Below are 25,750 nucleotides of genomic sequence, written 5' to 3' on the forward strand. Positions count from 1 at the left end.
ATTTTGAAACCCTTATGCCTTATGATTCTGACACACGTGACTCATCTATTCAAAAAATGAACAAGGGGTGCCTGGCGGGCTCAGTCGGTAGAGCATGCGACTCTTGATCTTGGGGTTATAAGTTCAAGCCCCACGTTGGGAGTAGAGACTACTTAAAAATAAAATCTTTTTAAAAAGGGACAAAAAACTTACTCCTAATACCCAATGTTGAACAAGTGATATTGATAGATACTAGATATCAATAGAGAATGGTTTCTGTACAGCTGATAAATGAGGTGGGTGTAGTATAATGGAAATATATCCACATATACTGAGAGAAAACAGCAAATCACAAGACAACGGGTACACTTTTAACTGAAGAAAAAAAAAAAAAAAAAAAAAAAAAAAGCAAATCCCCCAGAGAAAAAACAAAAGGAAGAAAGTATCATAGGCACTAATTTATTAATGGTGGATTCCTTAGTTTTTTAATGGAGGGTTAGTTTGGGGAGGGGAGGATGTTTTTCAAGAACACCTTTTTTTTTTTTTTTTTAATGTTTATTTTTGAGACAGAGTGGGAGCAAGGGAGGGACAGAGAGGGAGACACAGAATCCAAAGCAGGCTTCAGGCTGTGAGCTGTCAGCACAGAGCCCAACGTGGGGTTCAAACTCATGAACCAGGAGTCCGTGACCTGAGCCCAAATCAGGGCGCTTAACCGACTAGGCCACCCGACTAGGCCACCCAGGCACCCGGGGCGGCGGGGGGAGGGAATGCATTTTTTATAGATAAAAAAAAGAAACTACAACTCTGTCTGACCTGAGAACATTATCCCCCCAAACTCAACGTGTTAAAATGTTTTGCTTAGAGCCAATTTGTTAGGAAATTAGACTTTCAAAAGCTTAGCTTACTGAATGATGATGGTAACGCTTTTTCGGTGGCTCCCAATGAGTAGCGCACGACAGCCCCGCCCGGGCAGGTCCCCTGATGACCCCCAGCGGGTGAGCTGGCCTCCGGAGGACGGCAGAGGCACCAACGGCGCAGCATATGAACTTTATCCACGGAAGACTGCGAGCCGCTCGATCAGTAAGTCTGAGGATGAAAAAATCTCCTTGAGAGCAAATCCCTACAGAACGTTCAATGATGGAGAAGGCACTAAATACGCGACCGAACAAAAGATGTCTTCATTTTCCCTCACACAAAGGACAAACAAGGCTTAGGATTTCCTCCAAGAGTGACAAAGTGCGCTTCTGTGTTGGGGTGGGGTTGGGGGCACACATGTGGCACGCAAATGACGAGTGGTTGGTTACCAGCGAGCCCGACTGTGATGTGGAGAAGGAACATGTGAAACACTTAACCATTACTGCGCTAGATGTTCACTGACTTGGATTTAAATAAAATTTAAAAAATAATAAAAATATGAACACCTCAGTGATTTTAAAGAGAATGAAGAAGTCATGAAATAACTGCAACGCAAATGCATTTGATTTTCATCTTTAATACTGAACATTATTGCTTTAGGGAATATTTCTCCCTCAACCAGGAATTGACTGCTAATTACATAAAATATACATAAAAAAGTAGTTCTCCATTTTCCCAGGGGGGGGAAAAAAAACACCAGTAACTTCTAGAATATTCAAGTGTTTTGTTTTAATCATAATTAAAGTCTCGATCATCTCATTTATTAGCTCTGTAACTTACGTATTTAAATTAAACGTTATTAGACAACCATTACCAATTACAAGTGTAAGGTGCCACTACTGAGTAAATTGATTCTTCCAGGAGTGGATGGATCGATCCCTCCTCCCACCCACTAACGAGGCAGCAACATGGTTAGTTTAATTTTGTAAGTGGATGGTCCGTTGCTGCAAACGCTAATTCTCGTCCCCAGCCCGTGTTTTCGTGTACGTGCGGGAGTTGGTTACACCGCACGGGCGACCTCCCGAACGATCAACAGCAGGACGAGCTAGGCTTGGGCTTGCGGTGCAGACTGACGGTGTCGGTCTGGATCAGGTGGTCTGACCTATCCTCGGTCGCAAGCACTCTTCGAACTGCTTCCTCAAAGGCTGCCGCGACATTCGTGGCATCTTTTGCACTTGTTTCAAAGTAAGGATAGTCGCCGTTGTCCTTGCACCAGGCTTGGGCTTCCTCGGTGGACACCTGCCGTTCGCTTATGTCAATCTTGTTGCCCAAAATCACAAAAGGAAAGCTTTCGGGCTCTTTCACGTCTGCGTAGTAGATGAATTCTTTCTTCCAGTTACTCAAGTTCTGGAAGCTTTGAGAATCATCGACACTAAAAGTGAGCAGGCAACAGTCAGAACCTCGGTAAAACGGCGTCCTCAGGCTTCTGAATCGCTCTTGACCGGCCGTGTCCCAAATCTGCATGGTAACAAAATGTCCATCCACCTCCAAATCTTTATTTAAAAATTCCACGCCTATTGTATGGAAGAGCTGGGTATCAAATTTATTGGTCACGTATCTGTTCATCAGAGAGCTCTTCCCAACTCCACCATCTCCAAGGAGAATCACTTTAAAAAGCGACGATTTTCCTGCCATTATGACTCTCAAGATCTTTGACTTTAGAACCCTGTAAAATAAAAAGGCACCATTACATTCCTTCCGACCCGCACGTTGCCACGCACGAGCGGACAGATGTCCGCGCGAGGGAAACAGAACGCAGAGTCCCCACTCCCTTCTGCACAGAAAGTCATCGGGTAGCAAGAGCGGTCACGTACTGAGCGCTCAAGCGCGTAGCAGGCACAGCCCTACTGCCGGTCCCTACGGCGGTGAGGACTCGTTCTTCCCCGCCCCCTCAGGTCGCAGCTGACCGAGGTGGGCACTCGAAGCCAACGGCCACCCCGAAGACCTTGCTCTCAACCATTCCCCTCTCCTCACTTTAAGCCCTGCCACCGCGTGTTAGATGCAGGAGGAGACCGAAGCAGGCAGGTGTCCGTGACAACTTCAAAGGGCCCTCTGCTGGCACAGTGACGGTTTCGCCGATGGCTTTCGTCTTGTGCCAGGGGTTTCCTCAATGACCTCCCCTTTCTCTCTTCCAATGCTATCACCATAGAAGCCGGTAACCAGGAGACCAGAGACAGAAGCGGACTGATCTGGCTGTGAACAAAAATAAGCCATCGACCGAGTAAATGGACTCCATTCTCTTCATTAGGAACGCTATTTGGAGTTTGCTAACATTAATGTCAGCAGGAATGTTTTTTTTTTTAAGTTTTTTATTTTGAGAGAGACAGAGACAGTGCAAGTGGGGGAAGGGCAGAGAGAGAGGGAGAAAGAGAGAATCCCAAGCAGGCTCCTTGTTGCCAGCCAAGAGCCTGACGCAGGGCTCGAACTCACGAAACTGTGAGTCTAAGATCATGACCTGACCCAAAACCAAGAGTTGGACGCTTAACTGACTGAGCCACTCAGGCACCCCAGCAGCAATGGAATTTTTTTTGGAGAGAGAGAGAGAAAGAAGGCGTAAGTGGGCAAGAGGCAGAGAAAAAGGGAGAGGGAGAGAGAGAGAATCCCACGAAGGGCAGAGAGAGGAAGAGAGACAGAGGGGAAGGGAGGGAGGGAGAGAGAGACAGAGGGCGAGAGAGAGACAGCGGGGCTCGAGCTCACCCAATGTGGGACTCGAACGCATGAACCGTGAGATCATGACCTGAGCCAAAGTCAGATGTTCAATGAGTGAGCCACCCAGGCGCCCTGGAATTTTTTCACTTTTTTTATTTATTTGTTTTGAGAGAGAGGGAGAGAAAGAACGAGCTAGGGAGAGGGAGAGGGAGAATCCAATGCAGGCTCCACGCTGTCAACACGGAGAGTGAGTGACACAGGGCTCGATCCCATGAACCATGAGTTCATGACCTGAGTTGAAATCAAGAGTCAGACGCTTATATGCTAACTAATTTGGATATACATTAAAAAAATAAAATTAATACATAAAAAAAGAGACACTTAACCGACTGAGGCACCCAGGCGCCCGCAGCAATAGAATTTTTAATAGCATATCGTCATCTAGCACATTCTGCCCACAAGACTCATTTGGGCAGTTCCAACTCCTAATAAATGTGAACCTGGGCTGTCACTCGTGTGTTCTGAGAGGGAATGAAATAAACCTTAAACAAAAATGTGGTGCTCTGCACACCCTTCTGGGGAAGCCCAGGTTCAGGACTAAAGCTCTCCCAGCAGCCTGTGTGGGGTGGGATTTCAGATGCCCATTTACAGATGGCTACTTTTTTTACATTTTTTTTTTAACATTTATTCATTTTTTGAGAGACAGAGTGAGACACAGAGTATGAGCGGGAGACGGGAAGAAAGAGGAGACACAGAATCCAAAGCAGGCTCCAGGCTCTGAGCTGTCGGCAGAGCCCGACGCGGGGCCCGAACTCCCCAACCGTGAGATCATGACCTGAGCCGAAGTCGGACGCTCAACTGACCGAACCACCCAGGCGCCCCTACAGATGGCTACTTTTAAGTGCTGCCAGAAGCACTGTTCCTATTAAGGGCTGTTTTCATTCTTTATTATGGAAAATTTCAAACATACACAAAATTTCTGAATAATGAGAATATAAATGAAACTCTGTGGATCCTAAACCTAGCTTCACCAATTATCAACTTACGGCAAATACTGTTTCTTCCAAAACTCCCCAATATCATTTAATCTGTAAATATTTTACTATTACATAGATTTTAAGTATATATATATATACATATATATATATATATATATATTTTAATGTTTATTTCTTTTTGAGAGAGAGAGATAGAGAACAAGCAGGGGAGGGGTAGAGAGAGGGGGACAGAGGATCGGAAGCAGGCTCTGTGCTGACAGCAACAAGCCAGACGCAGGGCTCGAACTCACGAACCGCGAGATCATGACCCGAGCCGGAGTCTGATGCTCAACCAACCGAGCCACCCAGGCGCCCCGTGGCTTTTAAGTATATTAAAATTCGTGAAAGAAGACCACCTATGAAGCAGCACTAACAAATCTTCTTCCATCTGCACCATCCAGTACGGCAGCCACTAGCCACGTGTGGCCACTGAGCACTTGCCGTGTGGCTGAAGGGAATGAGGAACTGAATTTTAATTTTTTAAAATTTTTTATTAAAAAAAATGTTTAAATTGTTTTATTTTTGGAGGGGGGAGAGGGAGAGGGGGAGGGAGAGGGGGGAGGGGAGAGGGGAGGGGAGAGGGGGAGGGAGAGGGGGAGGGGAGAGGGGGAAAGGGGGAGAGGAGGAGAGGGACGGGGGAAGGGGAGGGGGGAGAAGGGGAGAGGGACAGGGGGAGGGGGAGGGGGGGAAGGGGAGAGGGGGGAGGGGAGAGGGGGGAGGGGGAGAGGGGGAGAGAGGGAGACCAAATCTAAAGCAGGCTCCAGGCTCTGAGCCGTCAGCACAGAGCCCAACGTGGGGCTCAAACTCACGAACCGTGAGATCACAAACTGAACCGAAGTCACACGCCCAACCGACTGAGCCACCGAGGTGCCCAGAATTTTAATTTTTTTTTTAAATTGTAACTGATTTGAATAGCCACATTTAAAGACACAATGACTGTAGTGGCCAGTACAGTTCTGGAGCAAAAATGGTCACTAACATGAAAGTGGATACTGGGAATCCCTCGACGGGAAGGCAATGAAGCCATGAACAATAATGGTTAAACTGACTAGGATGAATCTGCAAAATCAGTGCAGTAAACATTATCTGGCTATCTCCTGGTTATGTGCAAACGTGAGCCGGTATTATGAAATTAAACGCTTCCTGTAATGTGTAAGAATTCTGCGCTCCCAACTACATGTTACACGATCCTGGTAAAACCTGTAGCAACCTGTCCCTCTTACTGGTTCTTTTACATTTCTACTAATTACCACTATAACTGATACAATTTAAACCGGCCAACAAAACTGTGAGGCAATCGAAGCACATACCTCTTGGAGACGTTTTTGACTTCAATGGATCACTCTGCTCAAAGCGCAAACTAGGTTGGTGTTAGAGGGGAAACTGAGACAGTCTCAAGGCCCGCCGCCCACCCCCCCACCCCCGACACATGTATGAATCGGTCCCTTGGCTTAATTCTTTGCAATCCTGCCTGAACGGTTTCGATTTACAGAAAAAAGACTAACAAAACCAAAAATGCACACCGGCTATTCTGACATGGGGAAAGCGTTGGGCTAATGCCCCATCCTTAACGTTCCTCGGTGGTTCTCCAGACATTCGGATCGGAGTCCAACTTCTAAGACAAGACACCTAGCCTGGCTCCCCATCTTTGGCTTCAGTCATCTGGAAACGCACGGTCGGGTGGAACTGAAATTCCATTCCACTCGCTCGGCTCCCAGGCTCTCCCTTGCCTCTCGCCCCGGCTCACGCTGCTTCCTCTGCTGGTGACCCTGCCCCACTTCACCCCAACCACCTCGGAACCACGCGGCACCGCCACCACCTACACTGAGAACCTTCCCCGGAGGCCCCCATCCCGACCGAGGTTGTTCCTTTCACAAGATTTTCAAGATACGTGAACACAAAAGTCCCATGCTGTGGTATGGGGACGTAGAGATGTGCGTGATTCCCAAAGACCATTCATCCCAGTATTCGAGTAAGTCTCCAATTATCTTACCAGACACAAAGTTTTACCGCACGGCACTCACTGAATTGTTAGGATCTCCACATCGAATTACAAACCAGACGGTGCAATCTAACAACCTCCACCCCGGTGACCGGTTGCACGTATCTACCAAGTTAAGCCTTAGAAATTCCTTGCGATTTGCCATTTATCATTTTATCAGCATACTCTGACACAGTTCTTTTCTTTTTTTGTAATAATGTAGGATCTCCTAGTTTGTGCCATTACTCTGATTAAACAAATTTGGGGGATGCTGGACCCACGCACCAGGAAGGAGGGTACGATTCTGTACATTTCCCATGTATGATTTGGGGCCTCCCGGACATCCTATTTGCAAGTACGCTGGCATTCGCTAAAACAACTAAGCTATATACAACCATTTCTGATTCTCACTGTACAGTTGTCTACAGGCACACACGTGATACAGATAATTATAAAAACTATTTTCTTTCCCACTGAATCGAACAAAAGCTAGCTTCAGACAAGCTACACAAGAACATAACCATAATTGGCTTACAGACCCTAAAAATGTCCCTTTTCTTTTCCAAAAATAGTAAAATGCTTTGAAACTTCAGTATAAGCTGAATGAATAAAGGTATACTGTTATGTTATTTTCAGAACTCACCTGAAAACGTAATGTGAAGTCTTTTATACGTCCCAGTTTGGAATGACTGCCCCAGGGCAATAATAATAATCCTCACCAAGGTTAAAACATGACTTTAACAATTCAGCTAAATTCGATAAAGAAACCTGAATAAGAAAGCATATTACATAGGTCATAAATGTTACCTTAATTGTTCAGTTCAAGCAGCATCATTATCTGCAACGAAAAAATTAGGAAGCTCACCTTAGCAATGCACTTTCAATTTGCTTTCATAGTTTTAAGAGTAAAAACAAAAACTAAAATGTAAATAAATATCTGGCTGTATTAGCAGCTAGATTCTTCATTTAAAAGGAAGACCAGCAGTGGGGTGCCTGGGTGGCTCAGTCGATTAGGCGTCTGACTTCGGCTCAGGTCATGATCTCACGGCTTGTTGAGTTCGAGCCCCGCGTCGGGCTCTGTGCTGACAGCTCGGAGCCTGGAGCCTGCTTCAGATTCTGTGTCTCTCCCTCTCTCTCTACCCCTCCCGGCTCACACTGTTTCTCTCTCTCCAAAATAAATAAACATAAAAAGAATTTTTTAAAGAGCCTACATCTAACTAAAATAAAATAAAATATAAAATAAAATAAAAGGAAAACCACACCTGAAAGCTGTCCATGACCTTTCTCAGCCTAAAAAAAAAAATCCTAGAATCAATATTACACTTTACTCATCATTCTTTCAAGAAGTTTTTTTGCCTACCCACCCTTCTTTTCAAAGTTTCACACTCAGACAACCATAAAATTTTATTAGGATGAAAATGTAAAATATTTCACTCATTCTTCAAAACTTGCCCAAATTTTGAGGGGCTTAGAATATAACCCTATTTCAAAGAATTAAATAAACTGAGCACAAACAAGGGAAAAAAAAGGGTCTCGAGGGGGAGGCGCACCAATGCGACACAGGCAATGCTGGGCTAAGGCTAAGGCAGCGCATTGTCCAGAAGCTTCTGGACAGCCAAGGCAGAGGGGAAAACTTTCCCGCGACAGAATCTAGCCCACCGTCAGAACGGAGAACAGTTCCTGGCACAGAGGCCAAGGGTACACACCCCGGGCCAAGCTACGTGCCCTCCTGAAGCTCACGGGACAATGGCCACAACAGTACCCACCTCCTAGGACCGTTGGGAAGAGTCACTGGGACATGGACAAGGGAAAGGCGTTTCACCAAAGTGCCAGGCTCATGATAGGAGCGCAGGAAGTTTCTGTGGAACAAACACAAGAAGAAGTCTTCACAGGCGGTTTTAAGGAAAGGTTGGTTTCTTTCACGACCATCTCTCACATCAAATTGCACTAAAAGCCCCGGGCAGAACAAATAAAGAGGATTATGCAGGCAAACACGAGGAAGCCCTGGAGACCAAATTCAATGTGAAGGTTTCGGAGTGACGGCCTGCCTATGCGAAGCTGGGCTAGCGCACCAGCCTCTCTTGATCTAAACCAAAAGTTTTACACCCCCCACACACATCTTTTTTAAGCACAGGGCATCTTTGTGGAACTTACAGACAGCAGCTCGTAACTTATAAATGCCATCAACAAATAAATGAGACTCTACAAAATGCTGACATCTGGGGTTCAAGATACACTAACGACAGCAACAACAAGCACAACAGCTACCACGGACGAAGCGCGTAAGCCATTTACTCCGCTTCACCGCATCCATTCTCAAGTGTCTCCCTATGCCTACATCACAGACTAGGACACCGACTCAGAGAGGTCTACGACCTTGCTTGAGGTCACACAGGTAGGAAAAGGTGGGGAGGGAGATCTCAAGGCAGCTGACTTACTCACCCCTTAGGTACAGCTGCCTTTGCAGTTATTTGCGAGGGTTTCCTGTTAGCTGTTGGAATGTTAGCTGCAGGTGGAATGAAAATAAGCAGCTGCAGAGCTAAGGGTCTTTCACCTGTTTGCTTTATTTCAACAGCTGCACAAAAACAACTTAACCTGGGCGCGGCGGGGGGGGGGGGGGGGGGGGGGGGGGTGTCAGTCGGTTGAGCGTCCCTCTTGATCTCGGCTCAGGTCGTGATCTCATGGTTCATGGGATCGAGCCCCGTGTCGGGTTCCGTGCTGACGGCATGGAGCCCGCTTGGGATTCTCTCCCTCCCTCTCCGCCCCTCCCCCGCCCCCACACGTGCACACTCTCAAAATAAACAAACCTTAGAACAAAACAGGTTAACCTGACAGACTAGGAGTATTCAATCCATTAGCATGTGATATAAATAAAGCGCATCTAACTGTGGCTAAGTTTTAACAGTTTCAGTAGTTTAATCATGTTTTGAACGACATGTCTGCAGAACTCTGAAGCATCTCCCCAGAAGCCCAGAAGTTCCACGGAACGAGCGGGAAAGCAGTTTTTCAGCAAGCACTTAGTGGGGCCTCCCGCGTGCCAGACACTGAGGATGGGGCCACACCTAGTCGCTGCCTTGTGCAACCGGGGTTGGGGGAAGTGACAGCCTGCACGCAAACCCGTATGCGTTACAACGTGGCAAGACCCACAAATGAAAGGTACGTGGCAGACAGTGCAAGTGTTCCTCCTCAACCAAAAACCGAAGCCCAGCTTAGTGCGGGGGGTTCTGCCCAGAGTCCCCCTCGGTGGGGGGCACGCCGTGTGCACACCTGTGGCTCCCTCAGGCCCAGGCCCCACGTGTGGCATGTCAGGGGGCCCCACGTGATCCCAGGCGCTGGGGGACTTCATTTCCGTACACCACCATCCTGTGATGCCGCCAGCTGCGTCGCCCGCTGCTCAGAGGCTCAAGGCCAGAGGGAAAGTTGTGTGTTCAAGTGTGTTAGAGCCTCCCCGCCAGTTTCCAGGGTGAGCTCTTCCCGAGCCACGTCTCAGTGATCGTTTTGGCCACATGCTGGTCCTCAGAGCGCAGCCTCACCACGCCCTGATTCTGCCGCAGGGGGATCTGATCCAGGGTAAGTGGGTCTGATCACAGGCTAAGCTCAGCAGCAGGAGGAGAACACTCCAGAAAGGTGGAGGGGGCCGCGGGGCCGAGGCAGCCTGGCCCAGTGGCTCCAGGCAGGGCCTGGGAAGGCTTTCTGCCGCCACCCTCACAGCGACGACAGCACCGAGACAGCTCCGGCAGCGGGCCACCTGATGGGACATGGAGTCCACAAAGGTAAGTGGCTGAGGGGAGGGGAAGAGGACGGCCTCGGGTAGAGCTTCAGTGGATGCCCTTAGATCCCTCGACTACCGATGGCACCGGCCGGCTCTGGGACTGCAAACTGGCTTTCGTGCCTTGCGGGGGATCCTGTAGCAAAACGTTCACACCGAGGCTTTGCGCCTCACCTCGCTCCCTCTGAACTCTTCCTCTTGCTCCTTAAGTCGTGCTCACCCCTGTAGACGCAGCTGATCCCCCACCGAAGCCGCCTCCCCCACATTCCTAAGACCCTGCACAAACCTCCAAGTGCAGAGGTAACGATGCTGAGATCGCCATGCCCACATGCCTAATAAAAAGGAATCACGCTCTCTAAAACAGTTCGGTTTTGTGGAAACGCATTATACCATCATAAAAATGCCCATACTTTCCCCCGAGTTATCAATTTTCTCAACTATAGCAAAAAATATATCCCTATACTCTTCTCAAATCATCTCAAAAAGAAAAAAAAACTTGCAAAAATGTGAATGATAGGGCAAATGCCGATGCCCTAAACGCCTAACTGGGGGTGTCCTGCAGCCCCGAGGAAGCACGGGGACGCGGGACGGTTAGAAACGGGCTACTGCCGAGAGAGAGAAAATAGCACGCGCACCGCCATCACACCATATAGAAGCTTACAGTTTATACGAAAGTCTGCAAGAAAACCCAGACCATCAATACTGAGTTCAAGCTTCAAAGTTTCGATTTGATTGCAAAGTCACTTTTGTTTATCAAAAGTATTTTTTTAAAGCTTCATTTTCCCTTAAAGCCTAACCTTGACGGTATGCTGCGATTAAAATGAAACGGAAATCATTTTCTTTTAAATTTTCTTCAAATACTGCTATCCACCAGACCTCAAGTACAATGGCTTCCTAAATTTTTCTGTAATTCAGGTTATATTAAAAAATAACTCGATGACACAAAAAACAAAAGGAAAAAAGATAAACTGAACTTCACCAAAATTAAACTTTTTAATTTGTTTTTTAAAGCAGGCTTTATGGCCAGCGTGGAGCCCAAAACAGGGCTTGACCTCATGACCATGAGATCAAGACCTGAACTGACGTCATGAGTCGGGTGCTTACCTGACTGAGCCACCCAGGCACCCCTCAAAATTTAACATTTTTGTGCTTCAAAGGACACTATCCAGAAAGTGAAGACAACCCACAGAATGGGAGAAAACATTTGCAAACCACGTACCTTATAAGAGACTTGTATCCAGAATATATAAAGAACTCTTACAACTCATCAAAAAAAAAAAAAAAAAAAAAAAAAAATTTTTTTTTAAACAGGCAAAAAACGGTCAACATCATTAGCCAGTAGGGAAATGCCAATCAAAACTACAATGAGACATCACTTCATACCACCAGGATGGCCACAATCAAAGAGACAGACAATAACGAGTGTTGAGGAGGAGGATGTGGAGAAACTGGAACCCTCATACACTGCTGGTGGGAACGTAAAATGGTGCAATAATGGAAAACAGACCAGCAGTTCCTCAAAAAGTTAAACATAAAGTGGGGCACCTGGGTGGCTCAGTCAGTTGAGCATCCGACTTCGGTTCGGGTCATGATCTAGTAGTTCAAGAGTTCGAGCCCCACCTCCGGCTCTGTGCGGACAGCTCGGAGCCTGGAGCCTGCTTCAGGGTCTGTGTCTCCCTCTCTCTCTGCCCCTCCCCTGCTCGTGAAATGAAAACATAGTCCACACCAAGACCTGTACATGAAGGTTCACAGCAACATTATTCATAATAGCCAAAAAGTGGAAACCATTCAAATGGCCCTCAACTGAATGGATAGTAAAGTGTGGTGTATCCATACAATGGAAGATTAACCAGCCATAAAAGTGAAGTACTGATACAGACAACAATGTGGATGAACCTCAAAAACATTATAATAAGTGAAAGAAGCCAGACACAAAAGGCCTCGTATTACATGATTCCATTTATGTGTCACGCTCACAATAGGTAAATCCATGGACAGAAAGCAGATTCGTGGTTCCAGGAAATGGGAGTGGAGAGGTAAATGGGGAGTGACTGCTAATGGTACGGGGATTCTTTTTTTTTTTTTTTGGGGGGGGGGGGGTGGATATCCCGGAATTAGTGGTGAGAGCTGCACAAGTTTGTGAATATACTAAAAGCCAAGGAATTGTATACATTAAAAGGGTAAATTGTATGCTATGTGAGTTATATCTAAAGAATAGTTAACTAGAATTGAAATAAGAATTTGGAAGAAAAACAAACTATAGTATGCATATGGCCTAAGAATTAGCAATAAGACCCTAAAATCAGATTTATGCAAAGCCACAAAGGATCTTTGTCCCTTCAGCAGTGTCCTTTTAAAGAAACCAGTTATGCACACAATAGGTCCCTTAGGGCTACAATACCATGTACTGGCACAAACACACTTGTATACAGCACACATTACTCTGAATGGGAAAATGGAGAAGTAGGTCATGGCAGGAAAGAAAATGAACCATGTTTTTGGAAGAGCCCTCAAAACTAAAGGTAAAAAGAGAGCTTTGTATGTCAACCCTTTTCTTTTTACAACACGATTTTTCCCATTTTTCTGCTGTGTACTTTCTTATCTTAACTATCAGTTGTTTATTAAGGGCAGTTTATCGGCAGTACCATTTTCGCTGGCCTGTCCCAATCCCTTGCTGGTTTCCGAAGCCATATACTACAATAAACGGGGGGGGGGGGGGGGGGGGGGGTGTCAGATCCAAGCCCGGAGAATATCTAAATCTCCACTAGGAATACCTGCAGGGATTAAAGGCAGACATGTTTTTTATTGTTTGTAGATCTAACTGCCTCCATTCTAGACAGAGAACTAACTCCATTTATTTCCTCATTATTATTATTAAAGGTTTTGAGCATGGCATCCACAGTGCCATCCAACCTCACTTACAAGCATGTCCCAGTTATATGCCTACAAGTCACTGTCCCCACACCCTTCAGAGGCATTTGCAGTTTACCTTGCCTGGGAGTTCCCTCCCTACACCTACAGAGCTATGAAAATCCTAGTCACGCAAAGGCTTCGTTCAGATCACCTCACCCAAAAAGCCCGCTGTGGCCCCAAAAGCCTAATGGTTCTCTTCTCTTCGCCATCCCCACCGGATTACAGCTTTCACTCACACCCTAACCACTGTCAGTCGCGCATCTGTCTCTTTCCTAACTCCAAACTCAACTCCCTGGGAGGGACACACAACACCTAATTCCATCCATTCATTTGTCCTTTCTTGGTTCTGCAACATCTCGTACAAAACTTTACATGGGGTGAGGTAGCAAATAAAGGCAAAATCGAGAACAAAGAGTAAATTACTTCCTCCTTTATTCTCGTTATTCTATTCTTATTCTTCTAATCGTACTTTCCACACTTAACAATTCTTTGTTTCTCTATTCAATCAGTTTTTCCCCCATTCTATTTTTGAAGTCTGTTACACTGTGTGGGAAGGGACCAAAAAATTGATTCTTACTTGCAAGTCTAACAAAAACGCCACTTTAAAATAAGTACTTCTGACTGCAACAGGGAGCTGGTGAACATTAAAAAACAACGTTCCTCTAATAAGCGGCCAAAAGGAGAGTAGGCTGGGTTTGTGAACTGCTCTTCTCAAAATTTCAGATTTGGAACACATAACACATACTTTGTAACCCCTTGACTAGTTCTCACTTCCAAACACTCAAATTGAATTTATCACTCTTGGTTTAAATTTAGGAACATTTTTTTCCCTCTCAAACTCACACATTCCTTTTGCATTTACCCTGAATGTCCTACTTAGACACATACCACTTACTCTGAGGCTGAAAGGAACTAACCCAGGAAACAAAAGCACGGATGATCCCTGAATGATGTCTATTGTCGCTTAGAGCTGTGATCGTTTCCTTGTGGTTTAATATCGGTGTGTCTCACTTAACAGCCTAATTAATCAGTTCCACTCTGTTCCCAGTCTTCCTGGGTTGTCTTGCTGAAATGCATGAGCAAGAAGCAAGCCAAGGAAGTCTCTAAGTCTAATGGGTGCTCTAGCTCTACAGCAACAGGTCGAGACGCGCGCGCGCGCACACACACACACGGAAGAATTAAGCAAAATACCATAGGAAGAGACCAACTTGGAGGCATAACTTGCCAACTGAAATAAATTACCTAGCCGACCACTGAGCCGACCACTGAGCCCAGAGAAAGTGAGAAGGAAAAAACTGTAAACCAAACTACACTATCACGATGCCAGAGCAGCACACCCTGTTCAAAGAACTCGTTTCAATAAGCACTCTTTTTTGAAGATAAGTCCTCTAATTAAACTTCTAAGAAACACATACTCACAATTTTGTTTACAACAAGGCACCCCTGTAGTTAGCTATACAAACTAATCATTAACAGTGGTGGAGAGAGAGTGGAGGGGAAAGAGAGGTTAAGGAACAAGTCTTCTTAAACCATCCTGAGAACACAGAGCACCGCGGTCGGACGTAACTTTCTGCAGTGGGAATACTCTAGAAGTGCACCATCTAATCTGGTGATCATCAAGCACACGTGGCTACTGACCACTTGAAATGGGACTGGTCTGAGGAACTGAACTTGCCATTTTATTTCATTTTAATTGGTTTAAATTTAAATTGCTACATGAGTACTGGACGGCGCGGGTACAGACTGCTTACTTGGGAGCCCATGAAGGAGCTGCAGGGGGAAAACGCACCTTCTAGAATGACACGTGAAAATAAGGATGAGTGTGTGGACTCAAGCGTGTGCTTCAGCTTTTCTCCGGAAAGAGTACAAAGGGTTTCATCTGACTGTTAAAGGGATCTGGAACGATCAATACATGTCCAGATCATTTGTGTGCGCTTTTACGTTATATCTATACATATATATGCATATGTATCTCTCTGTATGTATATGTACCTATCTATAGATATATTGATATATTGTTTTAAGGTAAACTCTACCCTCAGTGTGGGGCTCAAACTCACAACCCTGAGGTCAAGAGTCACATGCTCTACTGACTGAGCCAGCCAGACACCCCCACATCATTTGTATATCATGTGTGATCCATTTGTGTAACTCCTAACACCCTCCAGACTTTCGTCTTTACTTGGCATCACCATTTCCCCATGCTCCCCCTCACCTGCGAGACTTTATTAATATTACACTTTGACCATGAACTGTGACAGTTCAGTGAACAGATTTACTCATGGGAAACTGTTAATCCTGGAAGTGAGGATTCTGTTTTGTTCTGTTTAATGAGGTCCTGAAAAGGAACACGCGTAAATCAACCTGTAATAAGACACTGACCTGTGAAAGGCACTTAAAGTGCTTAATAATAAAGAAAAGAGTAGGGATAGTTGAAGGTTGCACTATGAGGGGCAGAATTCAAAGACAAAGAAACGGATAAAGGTCACAAGATAGAAATACTGGAAATTCTGGCTAGGTATTTCCGGAAGGAGACTGCATTGTGAAAGAAATGAACTTAAATATGCATGTTAGAAAAATGCATTAAAGCAGCAAAACACAAATTAAATGTGATCTGCAATGATCTGCTGTAACTGAAGAGAACACTGACTGCCTCCTCAAGTCAGATAAGAAACCAGGGGTCTGTAATTTGGAGCAGAAAAGGGTAAGGGCTGGAGAACTCGCCTAGAAGCCCAGGGAAGAGTGAGTACACAAACAATGCCCACAAGACGTGAAACCACAGCGAAGTAAAACTTCTTGGCTGTTAAGAAATTAAGTAAGAGGAACGGGGATTTCCCAAGATGTATTTCAAGAGGACAGCTATATGTCTAGCATGTAGGACTCAACTAGACTAGACGCTCCCATTCTGCGGGGTAGTTGGCACCAGGTCAAAAGCAGAAGAAATGGAAGAGCACTGCAGGCGGCTTTCGGGAAAGTTCACTTCATCCCACTTCTCCATCAATCATGCCCGTTTGCCCCAACCAAGGTACCGAAGCGGACTTGGCTTACGAACAGGCTCCCGAGCCCAAACTCACTCTGCCATCAGTATCTGTTTCACCTCGACACGTGACCGCCCCTCTACTCCGCTCCCCCCACACAGGCTGCCAACTTCTCCATCCCCATGAGTGGCAGCAGAAGTGACCAGAGACCTCCTAAATGCCAGTCCAAGGGCTTCTCCTCAGTCATCATCCAAACGCCCTAAGGTACATGCAGCCCTAAAGCAAAGAGAAAAGTGCTTCTCTTAGGACTTGGCTATGCACGCTTCCAGAAAACACCTTCACAGTTGACCAGTGTTCCCACGGGAAGCCCACCTAGTAAGCAATGAATTCTCTCAGACGTAGCCACTTGTCTGGATGTACGGGACATAAAATCTCAAAGGGTACTCAAGACTTTGTTTTTAAACAAATAAGGGACCGGAGGCCCAACTGGGAAAGGGTCTTAGGAAGTATCACACCTCTAGCTGGAGGCATAGGTGGGACCCGCAAGTGTTAACCAGGACTCCATTACTGCCTCTGTAAGGTCTACACAGCCTGGCAGCGACCTTGAAAATACTTGCTATTTAATGGTCCATAAAACGCCCCTTAGCTTTCTGCAACTTAGATGGCTCCCTCTCCCAACAAGCTCTCAAAGCAGGTCTGTGGCAAGGCGGAAGCCCTTACCTCTTCCCAAACCACTTCTTCCCGGTTATAAAACCCAGTGATTCCTGAAGCCCCCCTCCTCAGGACAAGAATTCCAACCCCTTTTATAGTATGTTCACCTGGTACGCTGATGGCAGTTCAAATTCAACATCTACAAAACCAAGCGAGTTATTTCCCCCACTTCGAAAAATCTTTCTTCTTTTGTCTTCTCCGTTCACCCACACAAGAAAGCGTCTACTTCCTCCCCACCTACCGCCATTGTCGTTTGCTCAAATAACCAATGCTACGACCATAATATCATTCGCCACCACTATTTGCTGAGTATCTACCAGGTACCTGGCATACGGCACCTTCAAATCACCTGCAAGTTGATTTTTTTATCTCAATATTTTATGTCTCGATAAACACAAGTTCACAAAGATTAAGTAACCTCCCCCAGTCTACTTGAACGGGGCGGGTCTACCACGTGTTCCCTTCACTCCCACCGAATGACAGAAAACATCTAAAAAACATACTAATCCAAAAAGACAAGAGGGAACAACTGTAGACGAGAGCAATGAAATTGGGTGGGAAGCACATGTTCCAGTAAATGCCAAACTGAAGAGGCAAGGAACCCTAACTGTGGGAGAAGCATCTAGCAATGAGAAAGCCCATTCCTGGGGCAGACTCCAAGAGGCACAGGCCGGAGAGAAGCATGCTGGCACTGTGGACGCTTACCGAGACAGGCTGGCCGGGCTGGAAGCACAAGGGTTTGTCCTGAAAGGCCGCAGAGCCCACGGCCACCCGCTCCACACCTGGCGGTTCCCTTCTCCACTAAAGAAGCATGTGCAGCAGAAGATGGGGATAAAGGCATAGGGACAGGGGAGGGAGGGTCAAGGGACAGTCCGCATGGCAACAGGGGCAGGGCAGGCTCTTCTCAATTTCTGCAGGAACCACCGAAGAGCTGAGTGTCTGCAAGGCACCACGCAAACCGGCGCCCGAGGGGGTTCACGGTTTCCACGTTAGATCGGACATTCCGGTCGAGGACGCTGCTAGCTTTGCAAAGCTGGGTTTTCCAGGGCTGGTGTGATAAAAATCAAGTACTGCTCAAATATTAATGTGGAACAGGATATGAGGGTGGCAGCTGTTTGCTCCAAAACAACAACTTAGGAAACCTCACTTCAGAATACTAGTACTCAGGGGCGCCTGGGCGGCTCAGGTCATAATCTTGCAGTTCGTGAGTTCGAGCCCTGCGTCGGGCTCTGTGCTGACGGCTCGGAGCCTGGAGGCTGCTTCAGATTCTGTCTCTCCCTCTCTCTCTGCCCCTCCCCAACTTGCTATCTGTCTGTCTCTCTCGCAAAAATAAATTAACATTTAAAAATTGAAATGAGAGGGGCGCCTGGGTGGCTCAGTCGGTTGAGCGTCCGACTTCGGCTCAGGGCACGATCTCACGGTCCGTGAGTTCCAGCCCCGTGTCGGGCTCTGTGCTGATGGCTCAGAGCCTGGAGCCTGTTTCGGATTCTGTGTCTGCCTCTCTCTCTGACCCTCCCCCGTTCATACTCTGTCTCTCTCTGTCTCAAAAATAAATACAAAACGTTAAAAAAAAATTTTTTTTAATTGAAATGAGAATACTAGAACTCATTCCAGATGTCCTGCATTCACCAACGTGTGGTCCTCAAGCAGTTCTTCCACTGTTCTGTTCTGACTTCCGACTAAACCAAGTAGCTATTTTCCAGTATGTCCATCCCATCACAGCGCTGATGAAATACACACGTGTGAAACTGCAGACCATAGCAGCCGCCTAGCTGCACACGGCAGCCCAATGAGTTCTGACTTTCCTGAACCTGTTACGTCATTTCAACACTCCTCTAAGTGTTCTACACAGCGAGTTCTGGAAAGAGAAATCTGTAAGGCTTTTTCCAGGCTTCTCGAACACTGATGATGCAACCACTCTTCCGAAAACTACGTTCTGAAAACTACCTTGGACTCTGTACCCAAAAACCGGGTCCAATTCGCAAGAACTTGGAATTAAGGCAGTTTAGTTTACATTGAACTGCCAGTTCAGTTTGTTGGCTCACACCGCTCCGCCGTCCCCCACACCTGGATAATGAATGTGGCCATGGAATGAAGACGTCAAGTTGTTCCACGCCGATTCTCCGGCCGCGGCCAAACAACAGCATGGACTCGTAAGGCACCGGGCCTTAGACGAAAGTGGCGTCTGTGTCCAGACTCGCCACCCTGAAACGAGCTGGCTTCGGTGAGGCCGGGATGTGAAACCTCGACTGCCTGTTTCATGTCTAGCTTTCTTTCAAAATACGAAGCCACGTGTCTCACGCGGTCACCTTACTTACGCCCATTTACTTCTGGCTGTCCTCTCTATGTTCACCACAGGCAACAGGATTCTAAACCCTGAGTCCGCCGTGGTCACAAATTAACAAACAGTAACGGAAGAATACAGAATGTGGACATACCCAGAGTTCAACTTTCACAACCGTACCATATCAAGATTCACTTTGGGAACCAGATTTCTCGCCCCCCCCCCCCCCCCCCCCGCAGGCCTCACCTCTCCCAGCAGGAGGCAGCCAGGCCTCCCCCACCTACTTACACAGCCGGGAGTCCCAGGCCCCCTCCCTCAGGCATCCTGACCTTACATCTGCATCACAGCATTCCAAACTCCCGGAGGCGTTTTATGACCTCACACCCCACCCCCCAAATCCCCGAATAAATGTTCTCTCTTGATGACCTACTTAGTCACAAGCCCTGTTTTCCGGCCCTCGGTTTTGACTGACCAATTTATTACCTAGCTAGCTTTCAAGTGAGACGCGTCTCCCAAACGCACGCACACTTCCATTTGCCTGATTTCCTCCCGCTGCTTAACTAGCAAATTGCCTGAAGCAGAACCACTTGGAAGCCAATCATCTGGTGTCTCCGCTCGGGTGTCCTATAATCTCACAGAGGTTATAAAGCACAACCATCTCATTTCACGAAGAAAGAAATGGGGTGACCTAGCTGGGGCAGAGCGGCGGGCCAACTACAGATGGAGCAAGACTCGTCGGAGGCCGAATGGATGTTCTTCCTGCACCGATTCCTCTTGACCCTTCCCAGAATAAGAGCCCTGCGCTCAGGAAAGAACGCGGATCCCGGTGTCAGAGCCCGTGTGATAGCAATCACTTTGAGCTGAACACTTCAGCATCCCCTCTGCCCCACTGGAGACAACTCCTGTTAAGAGGCAGGGAAATATACTAACAAAGAACACACTGTCCAGCAGCACGGAGTCAAAAGCAAAGCTACGCACAAAAGACACACGCTGACTGCATGAATAACACTTTCACAGTGATTCCGAAAAGGAGAGCCCAGCCTGTGTGACTCCTCCTCTCAATCACTTACCCCCAAAGTTCACCCAGTAGTTACATCCACCACCAAAATGAAGAGGTATATACTGAAGGGCCCGGTCTTAGACACGTATGTGAAAATGGCTGGAAGACACCAGAAAGAAAACGATGCAAAAGCCATTTTTAAAAATGTCATCATTCCTTTCTGGATTTCAACGATAAAAACGCACGTATAACTGTTGTCTACCAAGGCTAAATCTACGGCAGAATTTTATGCCCAACAAGAATGGCTTCTCGATTGGATTCTTGTAAATATTCACACGCGGTCAACCTAAAAACCTATCAAAAACGCATCAACTCTTCCCCATTTCATGTAGGTCCACCCCACGATAAATGCCCTTCAGGTACCTGTGTGTGGGTGTGTAGCTATTTTGTTGTTTTTTTTTTGTTTTTTTTTTTTTTTTGACACCTAGCCCCACCCTCAGGAGCCCAGGCAATAAATTTTGTTCTAGGACAAAGTGAGAACCTGCTCTTACGCTTGTGATTAGACTGTAAGCTTCGCTGAGTTGGGCACTGCCTACTGCCCTTCATATCACCAGCACCTCCGTATCAGTGCCCGACAGATTGCCCATAAACAGACTGTTTACTGACAATTGCAGTAATACGGAAACCAAACCCCTCAGTCTGTTTCAACAGCTCTGAATTGTTCTCAAGTCCTTTTTGACACTTCTGCCTTAAAAAGAAAAGATTCTGCTATCAGAAATTATTTGCTCACAGGGCGCCTGGGTAGCTCAATCAGTTAAGCGTCGGACTCTTGTTATCAGCTCAGGTCGTGATCTCCCGGTTATGAGATAGAGCCCTGTGTAAGATACAACATGGAGCCTGCTTGTGACTCTCTCTTCCTGTCCCTCCCCCGCTTGCATTCGCACTCTCTCTCTTTCAACATAAATAAATAAACGTTTAAAAAAAAAAGGGGGGGTGGGGGTTGGGGCACTTGGGTGGCTCAGTGGGTTAAGCGTCTCACTCTTGGTTTCGCACTCAGGTTTGTGAGTTTGAGCCCCACATTGGGCTCCATGATGACAGTGAGAAGCCTGCTTGGGATTCTTTCTCTCTCTCTCTCTCTCTCTCTCAAAAATAAACTAAAAAAAAAAAAAAAAAAAAAAAAGAATATTTTAAAAAAGGGGGAGGGGGGCACTGGGTGGCTCAGTCGGTTAACCGTTCGATTTCAGCTCAGGTCATGATCTCACGGTTCGTAGGTTCGAGCCCTGCTTTGCCAGCTTCCAATTCTGTGTCTCCCTCTCTCTGCCCCTCCCCCACTCATGTGGGTGCGCGCTCTCTCCCCCGCCTCTAAATAAATAAGTAAACATTAAAAAAATCTTTTAAAAAAGGAATTATTTGCTCACTCCTTAATCTTTCAAATGAATGAATAAGCCTCTTGGTCAAGGGAAATCTCTCCAAGTTCTCAAACCTTCCCTACTGCTCTTTCTTAAAATCACGAGGAAGTATCCTCAACAGGAAAATGACACTGCATTGGAAGAACTACAGAAGCGCTGGAACGTGAGCCCCAGGGTTACACAGACTGCTGCAAAGCAGGGTTTCTCACCCCTAGCACTAGTGACATTTGGGGCCAGACCACTGTGTCGCCGAGGGCTGTGCTACGCCCTGCAGGACACTGGGCAGCACCCGGGCCTGTACCCACTAGATGCCAGCCTCTCTCCCTCTCGGGGGAGAACCAAAAATGCCTCCAGGCACCGTCACATGTCCCCTGGAGTTAGAACTCACTATGGCTGGCTTTGGATCTTGCCCTGCCCTCTCACTGCCTGCGTGACCCGGGGAAACAGACCTAACTAACCCTCCTCCACCTCCCAGCAAATTCATCAGTAAAATGGAGCTGACACCACAGAAACGTTGGGAGAATGAAATAAAATGAAGTACGAACACGATTTATACGCATATAACATTCAGTGCCAGAGTGACTGCCTGAGCAGTGTAAGAAATGAGGGGAGGCTAAAAATCAGCTTCTAGAACCAAAGGAACTTGGCCTCAGGCCTCCAGAGTACTGTAGCCCCCATGGGAGGAGTGGCGGGGTTAGGAAGAAACGGAAGAGACAAGCGAGGATGGAAAAGAGGAAGGGCACTAAACTATTTCCCCAACTTCCAAGGGAGTCGAGGCCAATGACGTTCTTAGTTTTTCTCTGGTCTACTCTCTCTGACCTCACAAACGACAAACCCCAAATATCCCCAAATCAGAACACTCTCCAAAATAAGTCACCAAGCCAGAAAGCGTTTCGTATAAAGCAAGAGGCATTTACTTCGGTGTCTGCACAGAAATACTGAAAGCACCCAGCGTTCTTCGCTTTGGGAATCTACAGACCATAGGGAGAGTTACAGACAAGTCGCGATGATCAATTTCAACAGAAGCTTCTGAAAGAGAAACTACTCACACCCTTCTTAAAAGTCCCCCGATTGAACAGTTCTCCGTTTCCTTCATCTCTACAGTTTGGCTCCACGGAACAGTTTTTGAGATCACAGACAAGTTAGGGATTTTCCATCACGACGGGGCCAGAGACAGACAAACGTGTGAAAAGTTTCTTTTATTTGAAAAAAAGCAATCAAATGCTACTGATTTTTCTCGGCTCGCTGAAATATTATATAAAGAGCCCGTGGTCACATGACATTTTGGAAACTAGCAGAAAAGTCATTCCTCAAAGGAACCGTGGTCACGGGATGTATCGTCACTTAAAAGGAAAAACAACAACAAAAAGGCGACTAATACCTCCCCAACGATTTGGCCGGCGCTTTAAATTCTCATCTCGCCTCTCGACATACAAGGTTGGAAGAAAGGAACACGATTCTGAAACCTTAGTTTGGCGTCGCCATCAGATAACGCCCCAAACTGCCTCCAGCCCCTAGAAGTGGCTTTATAAACACTGCAAAGCCCTCACCGGACTGGTCTTAACAGCAGGGCAAATGTTCACCGAGGCAGCATGGCAGAGGTCGCCAAATCAAACCGCGCGAGCGCCTTTGCTTCGTCTACATTAATCCTTCGGGGTACGGTTTGGTCTTGCGTGGCGTGGGGTGTGTTGTGTGCACGGGTGTCCCCGAAGGGTCGGGGGAAAGGCTGGCGTTCTGTTGTGTGTCCCCGGAGGACTGGGCGTATTTCTCCGCGCGCGCGCGTCTCCCCACAGGTTGTGTGTGCGCCCGTCTCCCCCCCCCCCCCCCACTCCCCCGGCCCCGGGTACGTGTGTACGTGTCTCTCTCCCTGGCTGTTTGGGTCCGTGTGCGCCCCGGGTGTTTGTGGATCGCTCTTGCCCCGGGTGTGTGTGCGTGTGTCCCCGTGCGTCTTCCAGATGTTTGCGCGTCTCTCCGTGGGTCCCCGCGCGCTAGGGTATGTGTCCCTCTCCCCGGGTCGTGTGGGTGTGGGAACTCGTCTTTTCTCCTGCGTCAGTCCACTAGGAGCCAGGAGGCAAAAAGCCGTCCCCGTCCCGGGACCGACGCCCGCCCCGCGGCTCCGCTCAGCGCGCGCCCCAGCTGCCCGAGGGCCAGGCCGCACTCGGGGCGCACGGGCCCCCCCCGCCCCGGACCCTGACGCGGGCGCCCCCGGCCCCCGGCCCCCGCCCCGAGGGGCGTCCGCGCTCCGCTCACCTCGTGGCCACGCAGAGGACGCCCGGGAGCTCGCGGCCGGCCCGTCCAGATGCAACGAGGAGGGAAAGTCGGGGACGGGCGGGCAGGAGGCGGCGGCGCTGCCCGGGTCCGACTCCGGCGGCTCACGTCCAGCACCAAGGGAACAACATGGCGGCGGGCCGGGGCGGGGCCCGGGGAGGCGGGGCCTCGAGGCCGCGGTACGCCCCGCCCTCACCTTCGCTCCTAGACCGCCTGTCCCCTGGCTCAACCGTGGTTTCCCCCGCCCCCCCTCCGGGATCGGCCGCTCCTCGTGTGCTCGGCTGCGTTCCAGCGAGAGAGGGCACGGAATCCTAGTTATCTTTAGAAGTTTACTAACGTGGGCATAAACAGATCGCATCAGCACAATCGGGCTTTTGTGATTACCATAAGAAAACGAGTGTGCAAACGGCTGGATGGAAAATGGAAACAGCTGTGATATTGTGGCCTAACAGGCATCGTTAAAATTAAATTTAAAACTTCTCCGTAATCTTGTTAAAATGCTGCCTCTGTTAGCTCTAAATATAAAGCAGCAGTGGGCAAAGGCTGTATTGGAAAAGCTTCTTCTCAGTTCCTCACTTTATATATGGAGTTGAGTGCATCGCTCTTATGATACATGTCCCTGGAGACCCGAGGGACCTTTCAGTGACCTCTCAATATATTTCGTGGGGTGGATTTAGTTTGTTTATATCGCAAGAGAAGGGCCTCACTTTTATGATTTGCTGGGCCCACAATCATGAAATAACCTCTGGCTTTTTAGGGAGTCACTTCCAGGTAAAGGATCTAATGTAGTCTTTTCATTCAGCAGTAGAAAAAGTATATTTAGGAGAGTTTCTTGCAAGTATAAAACACAATTTTAGAATACCTGTGAAAATGTAATAAAGATTGAGTTCTAGATTGAGCTTAGATGAATTTTTCTTTTATTAAAAAAATCTATTTGGGGCGCCTGGGTGGCTCAGTTGGTTGAGCATCCCAACTCTTGATTTCAGCTCAGGTCATGATACGAGGGTCATGGGTTTGAGCTTCATGGTGAGCATGGGGCCTACTTAAGATTCTCTCTCTCTCTCTCTCTCTCTCTCTCTCTCTCTCCCTCCCCTGCCCTTCTCCCCTGCTAGCGTGCTCTCTCTCAAATAAAAATTTTTTAAAAATCTATTTTTTATCCATGCAGAATTTTTCCCCAAGGAAATATGAGCAAAGTTTTATAAAATACAAATCTGTTGAAAGTAGGTAGGAGAAAGAGATATTCATTATCTTATTTTAAACACAAAATAATGAAAACTACAAAAAGGGGCACCTGGGTGGTTCAGTTGGTTGAGCATCTGACTTTGGCTCAGGTCATGATCTCACGGTTATGTGTCCAACTTTGGCTCAGGTCGTGAATCTCAAAGTCCGTGAGCTCCAGCCCCGCGTCGGGCTCTGTGCTGATGGCTCGGAGCCTGGAACCTGCTTTGGATTCTGTGTCTCCCTCTCTCTCTGCCCCCCCATCCCCCAGCTTGTTCTCTCTCAAAAAATCAGTAAACATTTAAAAAATAAATAAAGTAAGCCTTGGGAAATCCAAGAGTTTTCAAAAAAAAAAAAAAAGTTCTAAGAAGGTTCTACAAGTTATTCATACGCTGTTCCAAAATGTAAGCAAGGCAGAGTGTAGCTTATACTCAGCACCTGAAGAATGAGTTACTTTTTCTGAAATAACTATTACTTAGACACTAGACAACTGACACTTAAGAATATTCATGCATTCTGGGGCACCAGGGTGGCTCAGTCAGTTGAGCGTCCAACTTTGGCCCAGGTCTTGATCTCAGGAGTTGGAGCCCCACAGTGGGCTTGCTGCTGTACAGAGCCCACTTCAGATCCTCTGCTCTG

The 25,750-nt window shown here is 47.3% G+C and overlaps 1 protein-coding gene across 8 annotated transcripts; it reads right to left on the bottom strand.

Annotated features, from left to right (window-relative positions):
- Window positions 1-1,451: 1,451 nt before the first annotated feature.
- Window positions 1,452-23,982, bottom strand: RAB9A (RAB9A, member RAS oncogene family). 8 transcript variants are annotated; one of them, XM_081794187.1, is made up of 4 exons: window positions 8,328-8,387; window positions 7,824-7,851; window positions 7,205-7,329; window positions 1,452-2,560 (listed from the first exon to the last, which is right to left on the bottom strand). In XM_081794187.1, exon 4 carries the CDS (start codon window positions 2,527-2,529, stop codon window positions 1,924-1,926), a length of 606 nt encoding a protein of 201 aa, XP_081650313.1. In that variant the 5' UTR covers window positions 2,530-2,560; window positions 7,205-7,329; window positions 7,824-7,851; window positions 8,328-8,387; the 3' UTR covers window positions 1,452-1,923. The 8 variants fall into 8 exon arrangements, with proteins under 8 accessions (XP_081650313.1, XP_081650311.1, XP_081650312.1 ...); XM_081794185.1 differs by lacking the exon at window positions 7,824-7,851 and having other exon boundaries at window positions 8,328-8,420; XM_081794186.1 differs by lacking the exons at window positions 7,205-7,329; window positions 7,824-7,851 and adding an exon at window positions 7,369-7,399 and having other exon boundaries at window positions 8,328-8,409.
- Between the last annotated feature and the right edge of the window lie 1,768 nt (window positions 23,983-25,750).

The sequence above is a fragment of the Panthera onca genome, chromosome X (assembly GCF_046562875.1).
Source record: "Panthera onca isolate mPanOnc1 chromosome X, mPanOnc1 haplotype 2, whole genome shotgun sequence".
Lineage (NCBI taxonomy): Eukaryota > Metazoa > Chordata > Mammalia > Carnivora > Felidae > Panthera > Panthera onca.